This window comes from Vombatus ursinus, unplaced genomic scaffold, assembly GCF_900497805.2.
Source record: "Vombatus ursinus unplaced genomic scaffold, bare-nosed wombat genome assembly UNPS02014959.1, whole genome shotgun sequence".
Taxonomy (NCBI): Eukaryota; Metazoa; Chordata; class Mammalia; order Diprotodontia; family Vombatidae; genus Vombatus; species Vombatus ursinus.
Window position 1 is genome coordinate 4,469,000 of NW_020954737.1, and position 14,931 is coordinate 4,483,930.

At 42.8% G+C, this 14,931-nt stretch overlaps 1 protein-coding gene across 1 annotated transcript in view; it reads right to left on the reverse strand.

Moving 5' to 3' along the window:
• Window positions 1-14,931, reverse strand: part of MYLK (myosin light chain kinase) — a 313,404-nt gene that overhangs the window by 63,733 nt on the left and 234,740 nt on the right. The window contains exons 19-22 of the mRNA XM_027845152.1: window positions 14,255-14,305; window positions 10,970-11,097; window positions 6,715-6,868; window positions 587-889 (exon numbers count right to left, since the gene is read on the reverse strand). Coding sequence (XP_027700953.1) covers window positions 587-889; window positions 6,715-6,868; window positions 10,970-11,097; window positions 14,255-14,305 — 636 coding nt within the window. The remainder of the gene's footprint in view (window positions 1-586; window positions 890-6,714; window positions 6,869-10,969; window positions 11,098-14,254; window positions 14,306-14,931) is intronic.

A 14,931-nucleotide genomic window follows, 5' to 3' on the forward strand; every position in this document is an offset into this window, starting at 1 on the left:
TGATGACAATGAGGACTTCAGAGAAGCATGGAAAGGCTTCGATGAATGGACATATAACAAGTAAACAGAAGCAGGGAAATAATATACACAATGACCAGCACAATGTAAATGGAGAGAAGGAAAAGACAACACCATGTGCTTTGTGATTATAATGACCAAGCTTGACCCAAGAGCAAAGTTGAGAAAATGTACCTCTCTTTTTTGTTTTCAGAGATGGGGGAACTATGAGTGTGGAATATTATCAATACCATCGGACTTGATGTGTGATGGGTTTGGGTTTATTGGGTTGGTTTTTCAAAACTGTTCTTGTTCTCTTTTTTATTTGTTGTTTTAAGGGATAGTTGGCTTGGTAAGGGAATAGGAAGAGATATAATGACATAAGAAAAGATGTCACTAAAAAGTTTTTTTTTTTTTAGCAGCAGATACACAAAATAAAATTATGAAGTGATAGCACTTCACAACCTCAGATCTGCGAGTGTTTCATGGACAGAGACCACGACTTCTCTTTCCTCTGTATTCCCAGATCTACACACAGAGGGCATGTCATCCAAAAGTGAGGATGATGACGACAATGAATGAGACTCACCTTCGGGTTTTTCTCCCACTGTGGTGAGCTCTGACTCTTGGCTGGGTTCACTGGATCCATATACATTGATCGCTCGCACCCGAAACTTGTACTCTCGATCCGGCAGCAAGTCCTGGACACTAAAGGAGGTGCTACGGCATGTGGTCAGTTCTTTCCATTCCTTGTCTGCTGAGTCCCAGATCTCCACGCTGTAGGACAGCACAGCGCTGCCCCCATCATATGAAGAACCATACCACGACAGGGTCAGTGATGAGCTCCGAATATCTGAGGCACAGGGTGTGCCTGCCGGGGGATCTGGCTTATCTGGATACATGCAAACACAAGAAAAAACCAAAACACCTTAAGAATCTCAAGAACAGTCTAGTTCATTCACTCTAATAAACTGGAAGACAGTGGGTGGAAAAAACTTTCTAACAAGCAGAGCTAATGAGAAGTGGAACGAGCTAGTCTTGAGTCCTTCTTTGTCCCCCTTCTTGGGGGTTTTCAAGCAGAGTCTGGATGACCACTTGTCAAATATGCTATAGTGGGGATTCTTTGCAAGTAGCAGTAGAAATCTCTCCCTCTGAAATTCTGTGATTCCGTAATTCAGAACCACTTATTTATGGCTTTGGAATGAAGCCTGACACATAGACATAACAACAAATGATTATACACCCCCCACCCTGAAAGAGTCAAAATGGAATCCGCATCTGCTTCTTCAAAAGGCCTTGTTGTGGCGGTGTGTGTGTGTGTAACAGGACTTCCAGCTCACAAGTCGTGATTTCCTGTACTGAGTCTAAGTCATAAACACATTTCTCAGAATAGCCTGAGTTCAGACCTAGCTTTCCCTCTGACTTGCTATGTGACCTTAATAAGTATCTTTACCTCTCTGGGCTCAGGTTCCACCTCTGTACAATGGGGAGGATCAGCTCGGTCTATCCTTGGCTTTCATGGTGGGTACAAATTAGATAAGAAATGTTTATGAGCAAACTCTGACAATACGTCCCTATCTCTCCTTCTGGAATTTTGGAAGATAAGGCAGTGTTTGCCATTCTTAGGGGTCAATAAGACTCTTGGTCATGGAACTGACCTAATCCTGCTGAATTCTGATCAGATAAAGAAATGCCCACTTATCCAAGGATGGATTTCTCCTAATAGATGCAATGGACCATTTTAAAAATTTCAGGCGTGGAATTTCCTAGTTAGCTCAATTAGCCTTTCACCTAACCTATGCAAGGCACTCCATCTAGTGGCAAACAAGGCTAACTGTGGGTCACAGAGTATTTATAGGGGAAAAAAACAACCCTTTCTAATGGAGGTATCAGGAAAGCCCACAGCTATGGAAAAATAGGTACTTGATGGACAATGTGACATAAAAATGGGATGTAGAAGACCCATAAATTTTTGCTGGGGCTTTAAAATGTAACCAGGCTTGCAAGATACGGGTAATGGTCTGTGTGGGTCTGTGCCATCTGAGCTAAGAGGTCATCATCACATTTCTAAATTTTCTGTTTAAAATGTTCCTTTGAACATGTTTTGTTCTTAACTTGACTTTAAACAAGGGTGGATAAAGTGCATCTCTTTGTCGTAATGGAATAAGCACTGGTTCTGAAGTTAGAGGACTTGGGTTCAAATTTTACCTGCATGACCTTGGGCATATTCCTTAATATCCCTGGGCCTCAGTTTCCTCATCTGAAAACTCTATGTGTGTGTGTTGGGGGAAGGAGGGAAGTTTGGGTAGACTAGATGGCCCCTGAGATCCTTTTCAACTTGAAATAGAAGATCCTATTCCCTTCTTTGCTGAAGTAGGATATTATGTGTGTGGACCATTGTAAATACTGTCACATTTGCTTATGTGTTGTTTAATTCTAATTGCCTTTTCCCTGTCTTCCCCCTCTCCTTTTTCCCTTTTTCTTATAAGGGATGGCTCTCTGGGATGGGTGTGGGAAGGGATATATGTGAAAATGAAAAGTGATATAAAAACAAAAGAGATTAAATAAAATTAATTTTTTCCCTAGGAAATATTTTAGAATAATTTCTAGTTTGAATTGTGATCTTTTAGTATTCTGGTGAATTAGAGTCAAATTACAAAAGTGGCCAGTTGCCAAGAAATTATGATAGTCTAATTTTGGGGTCTACTCAAGAATACAGTAAGTTAAAAAACATTTAAGGGGAAGAGGGAAAGACCTGTTAAATAAACCTTTTTCCCAAAAGTGTAAATTACATGGGAAACTTCTACATTAATGTAGATATGCACTATGCTTCATTTTTTTGTTTTCTTTCTGCCACAGGGGGAGAAAAAAAAATCTCTGAGATGGATGTGGCAGATGGACCTTTGGCTTTGGGAAGAAAAAAAAAAGAGCCTTATAGCCGAGGGGAAAATTATGGGATAAGTTGTAATTCTAAATGAAAACATTGTTATTTTGGGGGAGGGGTGGGACTAGATAGCATAAAATTAAGAAGGAAAGAATTAAGGACCATAACAGTTGTATGATGAAAAAGGTATCAAATTGTTGTTATTATTACTATATTTCTCTACATTGGACTAGAAGCCACTTGAGGGGAGAGTTCATATTTTTGGTCAATGATGTCCAAAATATAGGCTTAGAATGAAAAGAGTCACAGATAAAAATCCTAAAAAGGAATGTTTCCAAAGCAGTCAGATTTTCCCACACTTTTTCAGATGTCTCATACACACCCACACAAACACACACATACTTTCTGTGTGCAAGACATTTGCACGCAGTGCTAGGCACTGGATTTTGTATCTCCCTTGGCGTTGTTGCTGATCATATAGTGAGGGAATTACAATAACAGAGAATAACAGGGAGTGGTGGCAGACGGGGATGGGAGGGTAGGGGAGGTGGGGGAAGAGGGTAGGGAAGAGAAGACCCGGGAGAGAAAGGCTAGTTCCAATCTCTGCCGCTTCTGTGGAATTCTCTCTCACGCATTTTTATTCACGGAAATACAGTTAATCCAACCACTTTAGCTATATAGCTTTTTCTTTCTCAGGAACAGAATCTTCTAGTCCTAATCCAGGATTACTCTCCACTATACCTTGCTGAATATAACAACAACAAGAATTTATAAGCACTTTAAGGTATGCAAATTGCTTTAAAAAATATCTCTTTGTTTCCTCCTGACTCTGGGAGGTACATGGCTGTTGTTTTCCTCATTTCATAACTGGAGTGTATGTGAGTAATATGGACACATGAAGTAACAAATCATACCCCAGGTTGTCCTGTGTCACCTCCTGTGGGCATTTCTTCACCCTCTACCCTAGCATCTTATCTCAGGTAGTAAAGGAAGAGTCAAGGGGTCTTTCTGATACTCAAAGAACATAAGTTCCTGAATTGACCTTTTTAAAAAAAGAACCTACATGAATTAAGAATCCCTAGGGAAATGCTGTGATTTTATTGGTGCAGGCACTGCTTCTACCAATAGCTTTCCAATAGCTCCATGCTTTAGTGGAAGGTCTCCTTGAGATTCTGGGGCTGAAAATTCATCTCCTTGTGGCTAATCAGTGGCTGAGCTTTGGGGGAAAAGGTCAATCTATTTTTTTAAAAAGGAAAAAAAAGTAAGCTGTAGACTATACAAAAAGAAACAAAGTTTTAATATTTTGATTAGAAAAAGTAATACAAAGTTAACCAAGCTAACAAAGTGTTTCCAAGTCTATGTCCTATTCTGACATTCTTTAATCAATCAACAGGGCCATCTGTAATGAACACATTCATTTCTAGTTTGCAAATAGGTGCTGCTAAAGTGTTTGAAAGGTTTGTCTCAAGTAGGTTTACATGATTCCTTTATAATATTGTTTATGTGGTTCACATTCTTAGCAATTCTGTTCATGGAGAATGCATTGATGTTTATGGAAAGGTAAATCTCAGCTCAATTCAACTTGAATTATCAGTACATAATACTGATCTGGGAGGGGTCTGAATGAATGAATGAGACTTTACTGTATATAAATATGAGTCCTCATTTCACTGAACCATTCTATTCTTAGCTCTGTGAGGGGGAAGCAGGCAGAAAGCACCATTTGCCTCCATTCCATTCCCCTCCGAGGCTATTTAGGAAGGACGGTATTTAACATGCTGGGCCTGCCAACTGGCTGGCTGCCATGCCGATGGCCCCTGACAGAGCTGGCCTCACAAAATAAGAAACTAAACCATAAAAGGCTACAACTGCAGGATGGTTGATGGGAGGCGGGGAGGGGATAAAGCCTGTGGGGGAGGGCAGTGTATATGTCGATTGTGGGGGAGAATGTCACAGGAAAAAGCAGTTGAAGCAGCCAGCCCCCAAAACAGCACAGCAGAGGGGAGATTAAACTATGAGTTTAAGAGAACTAACACTTGTGGCGGGGAGGAGGGTCCCATACTCATATACTCCTATTCTATGCACCTGAAGGAACCAACTTAAACTCACCCATGGAGCAGATAAGCCTTTACTCATTCCTCATTCCAATGAAGTTAATATCTAGTGCCCTCAAAGAGAGTTAGGATGGGGTGGGGTGGGGTCATAGAAATAATCAGTCTCACCATTTTACAAATAGGGAAAATGAAGCCCAGACATGTTATAAGCAAAAGCAAAAGAGTGGGGGAGAAAGAAAAAGAGAAAGTTCTTACTCCATCCCTCAGCCCTTAACCCCTCACAAAAATAACTGATTTCAACTAATGGGACAAGAAATGAGGAGATAGAAGATGTGAAGAGGAAGATAGAAGAGCGAAGTATAGAGAAAGAATAGGAGATATAGAAAGAAAGGAGGAGGAGAAGAATAGAAGGAGTGGAAATGTGAAAAGAGAACTGAAGAAAAGAGGAAGAAGGGAATGATGGGAGAGTAGAGGGGGAAAAGAGCAAATTGGAGATAAAACAGAGGGAAAACAAGAATGAAGAGGCAGCTCCTGAAAGAGGGAGGGAGAAAACATGAATTAGTAACTAACAAGAGGTACTTGGATTCTTTGGGAATCTCCAGGCTCCCTGACTTCTTCTTTGGGAGTAATGAGGAGGGTGGGTGAACAGAGAAAGGGTCCAATCTCACTAAAGGTTTATTGTACTCTTTGTTCAAGCAGTCTGGGGCTGCTCTGGGGCTGGAATTAACTGTCATGTTTTTGCAGCTGGTCTTAAATGAGTTCCCTGGTTACTTCTCCCCACCTTCCAACCTCAATTTCTCTTCAGTCTCCTGAGTCACAGTACCTTCTGCTTACCCCAGCCTTGCCCAATCAATAACTTCTTCCTCTTACCATCCTCTTAAAAACTGACAGTTCCCACCCCTAATATCTTTGGCTTTTAAAGAAACAGTGGAGAGAAAAATAAGTAACTGCCCGGGGGGTAGATAGAGATCACCACTAACTACGTGGTCTCAGTGGTTTTGAGTCATGATTTTTAAATTCTTTTTCATGCTTTTTTTCTCTTTTCCCCATTTCCAGTCTTCTTTTCTTCTTCTCTAGCCTCTGCTCTTTTTTTTCTGCTTCCTTCTTCTCTCCATTTATCTTCTTCCCACCTCTTGTCCCATTAGCTGAAGTCAGCTATTTTTTTTCTTCATAAAGGATGATGGGGTGAGGGATGGGAGTAAATTTTTTTCCCTTTCCTCCTCCCCAACTGATTCTCTCTGTGATTCACAGCATGTCTGAGCTTCAGTTTTCCAGCCCAATAATTCCTTCTGCCATGGGGACATTCCCTACCTCTACCTGTCTACAAAGTGGCATCTAATAGGCTGGGAGTTGGGAGACTCCTAGTCCTCACTTTGAGTTCTGATTGCATTAACCCCTGCAGAACCTGAGCAGTCATCAGGGAGCCAGCTATGCAGATCCTACTCTGTGTGTGTGTGTGTGTGTGTGTGTGTGTGTGTGTGTGTGTGTGTGTACACATGCATAGCTGTGTGCAGCAAGGCAGGGAGTGGAGGTGGGATTCAGATCTGAAGCTTTCAGAGCTGAGAACAGATGGAGAAGTCACATGTACATAAGCATAGTAGATACATCTACAGACCCACCCAAATCCCAGCACACACATTCAGGCAGACACATCCACAACACACAAGCACATCCAGGCAAAGAGAGGCCAGTTTTGTGAGTGTCAGCTCATCTTGATGGACCCGCCATCCCCGGAATCCCTTCCTGGAGCCATCTTTCTCCTTGGCTCTGAGCACTCACCCACAACGGTGACATTGACCTGAGCCTGCTTGGTGCCCAGCTTGTTCTCGGCCAGCAGCGTGTAGCAGCCACAGTGGTCCTGCCTGGTGGCGAGGATGGTCAGCTTGCTGCTGTTCTCATCGCTCTCGATCTTGATGTGCTCGCTCTCTTGGATCTGGGGGAGCAAATGGCACAATGAGCATAGCCAGAGTGAAGAAAGAGGATCCCCCTTCTTGACCTGCCGGCCCCGCCCCAACCTGTCTACAATAGAGTACTCCTGGTTACACAGGGCCTGGGGCTGGTCTGTGACAGACACAGTTTCATCTAGAGGCAGTCAGTCAATCAGTCAGTCAATCAATCAATCAATCAATCAATCAATAAGCATTTAGTAAGCATCTCCTAGTGTGAGGCATCGTTCTAGGTATAGGAAATACAAAGACAAAAAAGAAACCGTCTTTGCCCTCAAGGAGCTTATACTCTGGGAAGGAGGGGAGGATGGGATACAACACATACTCTGTGCATGTACGTGTATGGTACACACACACACATATGGTATATTTACATATTATATATATATATACATATATATATAATATGGTACATGGTACATATATACATATGGCTCAGTGGATAGAGCAGGAAGACTGGAGTTAGGAAGACCCGAGTTCAAATCTGGCCTCAGACACTAGCTGTGTGACCCTGGGCAAGTTACTTAGCCCTGTTTGCCTCTGTTTCCCCAACTGTAAAATGGGCTGGAGAAGGCAATGGCAAAACACTCCAGTATCTTTACTAATAGAACCCCAAATGAGGTCATGAAAAGTCAGACATGACTGAAATGACTGAACAACAAATATATACACACAAATATGGCATATACTTGTATACATGTATTTGTATATGAAATAAATGCAAGAGGCTGTGGGTCATAATATATAGCTAGCCAGGGGGTGGGGGTGGGGGAAACCTAGGAAAATCACTTAACCTCTCAGTGCTTTAGGTAACTCTCTAAGGCTCTACATTGCAGAGAAGGTACTAATCTGCATTGGTAGAGGGAACTTCCTTACTTGAGAGTCTCCTGTACCTAAGGAATCACAGGTTCAGTCCACTATTACTAAATAGAAAATAAATTTAGGAGGGAGGTACTGATATCTGGAAGGAGGGAATAACAAGAGGCCTTATATAAAAGATGGTGGATGACCTTTAGTAGAGGAGATGACCTCTGGCCCTGGAGCTCTGTGGGTTCACTTTTCACACTCCTCATCTATTAAGCTTTTCTCTCTTAGCTCCAGAGTCAAATTCTCCATTTCAGTGACTCAGCAGTGCCCCTGACCCGTGGGTCTAGGCAAAAGAAGTTATGGAAAGCCTCTGGTTGTTGGCTAGGAAGGGAGAGGGGATTGAACTATTTCAGTACTTAGCTGGTCCCCAGGCTCAGAGTTTAGGGAGCTTCCCAATCTTCCCTCCCCTTTCTGAGTTTAGGATTACGGAAAAACTTTTTAGAAACCTTTTCCAGCAGAATCCCAACTTCTCAAAACTGAAAAACCCTTAGCTTAATTATCTTAACAAACCAAGAAAAACACAGGGATTCTTTGTTGTTCCTTGATGATCCCGGGTGGTATGACCCAAGGTTATAGTTTGGAAGTCCCAAGAATGTCCTTCCCCTCCTCCTACATCTCCATCTCCCTAATACTCAGGCTCTTTTCTTACTCCCCATTCCCATCCAGTATGCCCCATTCCATTTCCCCAGTAGTAGCCTGGAGCTCCATGCCCTAGAGACATCTACAATATCTTGTTAACAGAGCAAGGATAGGCTCAGGAGAAAGGGGCTCCCAGGTTTCTGCAATATACATAGATACCGGCAGACTCACATGAAAAAAGAGACATGAGTCCCAGCCTTCCATGTGGATTATGTTCCAAAACTTTATTCGTCAGGTCTGAGGCTCAGAACACAAAACACATTTCCCCACAGAAACAAGCTTCCTCACAGTAGGTAAATCCCCAAGCTAATCCACAAAAGCTCACTTAACCCATAATACAGTTGAACTATAGAACTGTTAATAAGAGTACTAATCTCCACTATTTTATAGGGTGCGCTAGCTGTTGTGAACCAGCTTGGGAAGCGACCTCCCAAGCATCTCTAGTACCCATCTCCTTCCTTCAACTAACACAACCTTCTGGGGAGGCTGAGGTCACAAACCTAGTTCAGGTCCTAATCACCTCTCACCTGGACTTCTGCAACCACATCTTAACGGATCTCCTAGCCTCTAGTCACTCGCCTCTTCAAGCCACCCCCTACACAACTGCCAAAATCATCTTCCTAAGGCAAAAGTCTGATCACGTCATATCTCCACTCAAAAAAACTTCAGTGGGTCCTGGTTGGTTCTAGAGCATGGGATCCTGACCTCTTTTGTATCCTGGGACCCCTTTGACAGCCTGGTAAATCCTGTGGACCCCTTCTCAGAATCGTTTTAAAATATGTAAATTAAAATATGTGAGATTATGATAGAAACAAATTCTATTGAACTACAGTTATTGAAATATTAAACAAACAAACAAGTTCGTGGATCCCATTTTGACAACTCCTTACTCCAGGATAAAATCCAAAGTCTTCTACGTGACTCTTTAAAAGAATCCTCCACAATCTGGCTCCAAGTTACCTTTCCTGACTTCTTTCATTTTTCTCACCTTCCTGCCCTCTATGTTCCAGCCAAACTGGGCTATTAGCTGTACTCTAAACTCTGCATTCCATCTCCCAACTCTGAACAAACCATCCCCGTGGCTGGAATGCACTCCTCATTCAACTCAGCCTTTCAGTCCTTTTTCTTCCATCAAAGTTCAGCTTAAGTGCCCACCTCCTCCTTGCTCTCTTTGCCGGTCCCCACCCTTACCCCCAATTTATCTTATTCTTTCTTTCTCAGTCTCTTTCCTCTTCTCTCTCCCCTCTCAATTTCTCTCCCTCCCCACCATCTCTCTATCTCACTTCCCCTCCTCTCTCATTCTCTCTCTCCCAATTTATTTCCCTCCCCACCTTCTCTCTCCTTCACTCTCCCTCATTTTCCTCCCCCCCCCTCAGATTCTTCCTTCCCATCCTCCCTGCATCCCCTGGGAAATGTTTAACAACATGAACAAAAATACAACACAACATAAAACATTGTGAATGGCATGGTGCTCTGACCTGCTTCTTTTTTGACCTAGGCCAGTTTACCCCTATGTAGAGAGCCTCCTGGGCTCCCGCTCTCTGACACTCACTGTATTCACGCTGGATTTGGTGTGGTTCTTGGTGAGAAGGGAATGTGGTGTCTCAGAAAATACTTTTAACTCTGCCCCTGCCTGGATGTTGGTAAGGACATTAATTTATGAGTTGGGTGTTTGAATATTTAGGAGTGTCCACATATACACAGTTTAAAACAGGCACTGAAATCTATGTGGGGGAGGGGTAGGAGACACCCTCCCATGTACCCAAAGTGGGTGAATGCCCATCTTCTGCCATGCTACAGACCAAAACTCAAGCCAAAAGCATTCTGCTAGAATAGGCTTTTGTCATCAGGTATGTTGGGGACCCCAGGAGTCCAACATGTCTAGAGCATCTTAAAATGGTCCCACATACTTGCAGTGCTATAGAGATGCATTATCTCATTTCATTGTATCCTTACACCAACCATATGAAACCATACATGGGACAGGGGCAAGGATAATTTTTCCTTTTATACAGATAGAGAGCCTGAGGCTTGGAGAAAGGAGGTGACATCTACAGTTACACTACAGGTTTAGGACAGAAGAAGGGATGAGAACTCAGGTCTCCTGATCCTAATATATGTAATATTGTACCATATCTTTATCTGTAATTGTGTCTTATTCCCCTCCTAGACTATGAACTCTATGAGGTCAGGGACCACCTCCTCTCTAAATTTTGTATTTCCCTCAGCACCTAATATGGTGCTCTGTATACAGTAGATGATTAACAAATGTTTGTGGTTGTTGTTGGTCATTTAATTCACCTAGACTCTGGATAGCACCAAAAATAGATCAGTAAAGGGATCACTCTCATTTGGAAACGTCTCTGAGAAGGAAAAATCAATGCCTCCTTTGGGTACCCATGGTTCTGTGGTTTCCCATGAAAACCATCCAAAACATATGGTGACCTTTCCAATTTGTAAAGATTTCTCAGTAGGAAAAGAGTTCCTCTGCCTCCTTTGGGTTCCCCCCAACATACACATACATCTATATCCATTTCTTGGTCAGGTCCTGACCCCTCAAATTCCCCACCCCTGCAGATTACCTGCTTTCGGAACTTTATCCAGGTGCAAGTGATGGGCTGGGTGCCTGCAACCTTGCAGAACAACTCCACAGATTCTCCAGCTCGAACTTTCTTATCCTCAGGGAACTGGATGATCTGGGGGGGAAGAGCTGGAGGGTAGGAGAAAAAGAGAATCAGAGAACTAAAGAGACCTCTAAATACACCTCTCTGAAGAACAAGTGAACCTCTCCCCACCAGAAGCTGGATCCCCAGTATATGATGCATTGAGCTGCATTCCATGTGGTAGGAGATGGTCATAGACATGTGGTCATAGACATGCTAGTCTGTCTCCTCCTTTTCCATTCCCACACTTTCAGTGAGAAAACTAGAAACTGAGGCTTCCTCTGAGAGCTATGACTTGAGCCTTAGAAAACCTTCCCTGATAAACCCCACTCAGCTGTAGTCACGCTTTTAACACAGCATCCCTTCTGTATTCATGTTGAATGGTATTGTCCACTTATTTGATTGTAATGCAATGCAATGCAATTAAGTTCAACCCAAATTGGTTAAACACCCATTATGTGCAAGGCAAAAGGAAGCCTGCTGAAGTGGATGGAGCCTCTGACATATACTACCTGTGTGATTATGGCCAAGTCGCTTATACTCTCAATGCCCTAATTTAGAGTCTCTGAAATTGTAAGCTGAGGAAAAGTTGCTAGTCTTCATCAAAAGAGGCATCTTTTTTAACCAATGAAATCACAGGTCCTGACCAAAAAGAAAATATTCCAGGCACAATCCTAGCCATACAAAGACAAAAACGAAACAAGCCCTACTGTCCAGGACGTACATCTGAGTGAGTCAGGGAGATCATATAAAGAGATAGATAAGGTCAAAGGAAAGAAACAAAATGGACAAAATCCATGTGCTTGTTGCTTGTTTTCTGGGAATATGGTCTCTGCTCTCATGGAGCCTCCAATCATACGAGGGACCAATTTCATATAAAATTTCATATAAAAAGAACAAGAAAGACCTTGCAAAATGAATATATTGGAATTGCACATATCCACTTCAGAGGAAGTGGAGTATGGTGATAGTTCAACAGTAAGAGAAGGTTTTCTCAGAAAATCACAGAATTTGAGAGCTGCGAGGGCCCTCAGTGGCCACCCAGCAACTCTTACAGGAACCGAATCCTCATTAAAACATGATCAACAAGAAGTCATACAGCTTCTGCTTGAAGACTCCTAAGGAAGAAGACTACATTACCAATGGAAGCCTACTCCATTTTGGGGGGGGGGGTGGCTAGGCAATGGGGTTAAGTGGCTTGCCCAGGGTCACACAGCTAGTATGTGTTATGTATCTGAGGCCAGATTTGAACTCAGGTCCTCCTGAATCCAAGGCCGGTGCTCTATCCACTGTGCCACCTAGCTGTCCCCAAGCCTATTCCATTTTGAGATGGCTATAAATAGTAGGAATTTTTTTATTTTCTGAGACTCAACCTAAATTTGCCTCCTTGTGGCTTCTATCTACTCCTCTGGGTTTCTGCCCTCTGGGGTCAAACAGAGTAAGTCTAATCTCTCTTTCACAGTCTAGCCCTTCAAATTCTTAAAGACAATTACCATGGTTCCCCCTCAATCTTCTCTTCTCCAGGATAAACACCCCTAGCTCCTTCTACCTATCTTCATATGACAAAGACTGAAGGCCTTAACCTCCTAGTTTTGCTCCCCTAGACACTCTTCATATTATCTATGTTCTTAAACTGTGGTTCCCAAAACTGAACATAATATTCCAGATGGGGTATGATGAAGGCTATAGAATAACCTCTTTATTTTTATTACTTCTTTATTCCTAGAAGCTATGTCCCTCTTAACGCAGTTAAATTTTTGGGGGGGTTAGGCGATGGGGTTAAATGACTTGCCCAGGGTCACACAGCTAGTGTTATATGTCTGAGGCTGGATTTGAACTCAGGTCCTCCTGAATCCAGGGCTGGTGCTCTATCCACTGAGCAACCTAGTTGCCCAATGCAGTTAAATTTTAAGTAAGGCTTTGGAGAAGGGGAAGGGTAGTCCATAGTACTATATGGTGTTCTGGGCATAATGTGTGCTCATAATATTGATGAACTAATCTATCATCAAGAATTCATTAAGCACCTACTATGTGCCAGACCCTGCATTAAACCCTGGAGATACAAGGATGTAAGTAACAAACTGCCCTCAAGGAGCTTGGATTCTGTTGGAGGAGACAACACATATATGTAAGCATACACAATACACACATGAAATAAAGGCAAGGTAATTTAGGGGTGGAAATACTGACAGTCGAGGAGTAGCTAGGTGGCACAGTGGATAGAGCACCAGGCCTGGAGTCAAGAAGATCTGAGTTCAAATCTGGTCTCAGACACTTACTAGCTGTGTGACCCTAGACAAGTCACTTAACCCTACTATTTGCCTCATCTGTAAAATGAGCTAGAGAAGGAAATGGCAAACCACTCCAGCATCTTTGCCAAGAAAACCCCAGATGGGGTCACGAAGAGTAGAATATGACTGAAACAACTCAACTACAACAACGCTGGCAGCTTTGAACATCTGAAAAAAGTTTCATGTAGAAAATGGCACTTAAGCTAAATTTTGAAGGAAATGAGATTCTGATGAACAGAGCGAGGAGGGGTGCATTCCAGGCATGGGGCTCAGCCAGTGCAAAGGCACAGAAAAGGGAGATCTATGTGATCAATTTGGCTGAATTGTAGTGTGAGGAAAGGGGATTAATATATGATAAGATAGGAAAGGTAGGTTGGGGTCAAGTTGTAGAGGGTTTTAAATGCCCAACAGAAGAGTTTCTATTTCATCTTGACAGAACTGGGAGCCACTTGAGTTTGTTGGGTAGGGGAGTGTCATAGTCCTATCTGCACTATAGGAAAATTACTTTGGGTGGAAGTAGAGGATGGAATAAAGAGGGGGAAGACTTAAGGCAGGAAACTATCAAATGGCCATTGTAATAGCGTGCAGGGGAGGTGATAAGGACCTACTAAGTGAGCAGGGATAAGGGTAGATGTGGTGATGGTAGAAATGACAAGATTTGACAACTCATTTGTCTTATGAGGTGAAGATGAATGAGAAAAGCACGAGGGGAAGAGCTCAAAAGAAAGAATGAGCAAGCTAGCATGAGGGAGTCTGGATCCAGAGGATGTGAGAGATGAAAGATAAAGACACGGCCATACAGCCATAGAGCCTGAGCCATAGTCTCAGGGGATCAGTATGGCAAAAGGCGAAGGGGAATACTGAATCCCAACAGGTGACCCCTTATCACAGGATGCCACCAGCAATTAATTACCTGCCTTCGGAGGAGTCTTGGGGGCAGGTTTCTTTTTCACTGTTGCATCACCTGAAATACAGAGAAGATCAATTACTTATGACATTTCTTGGTATTCCAAGACCGTCCCGGTCAAAGTCATAAAGAGAGCAAATGCTAGAGCAATGACTGAAACTCATATCCTCTGATTCCAAATCCAACTTGCTTGCCATTGTACCATATTTCCTTCCTAAAATGAGACTTCTGAGGCTCACAAGCAATATTAGGCTTCTCTCCCATGTCCAATCAGTTGCCCACTCCTGTTTCTACTTTTGTTCTATTTCTTCTACATGCTCCCTTTTCTCTTCCGACATCACCACCAGCCTGGTGCAGGCCTTCATCAATTCATGCTTAAGACTACTGCAATAGCTATGGTTGATCTCCCCGACACAAGACTCTTCTCGCTCCACTTCATCGTCCACTCATTTGTCAAGATGTTATTACCTACTTACTACACATTAACAACCCACTGAATCTTCACTATCTTGACTACTCCCACCTTGGACCCATTTTTGGAGCTTCAGATAAAATATCTTCCTTATCTTGCCCTAGATGGTACAACCCCTCTATCAAATATCAGAACTCAGGGAACAGAGGTAGCAGTCTCTGGAACCTGAGGTCTTGGGATAAAGAAGGTATATTGGTCTCCAATAAGAGAT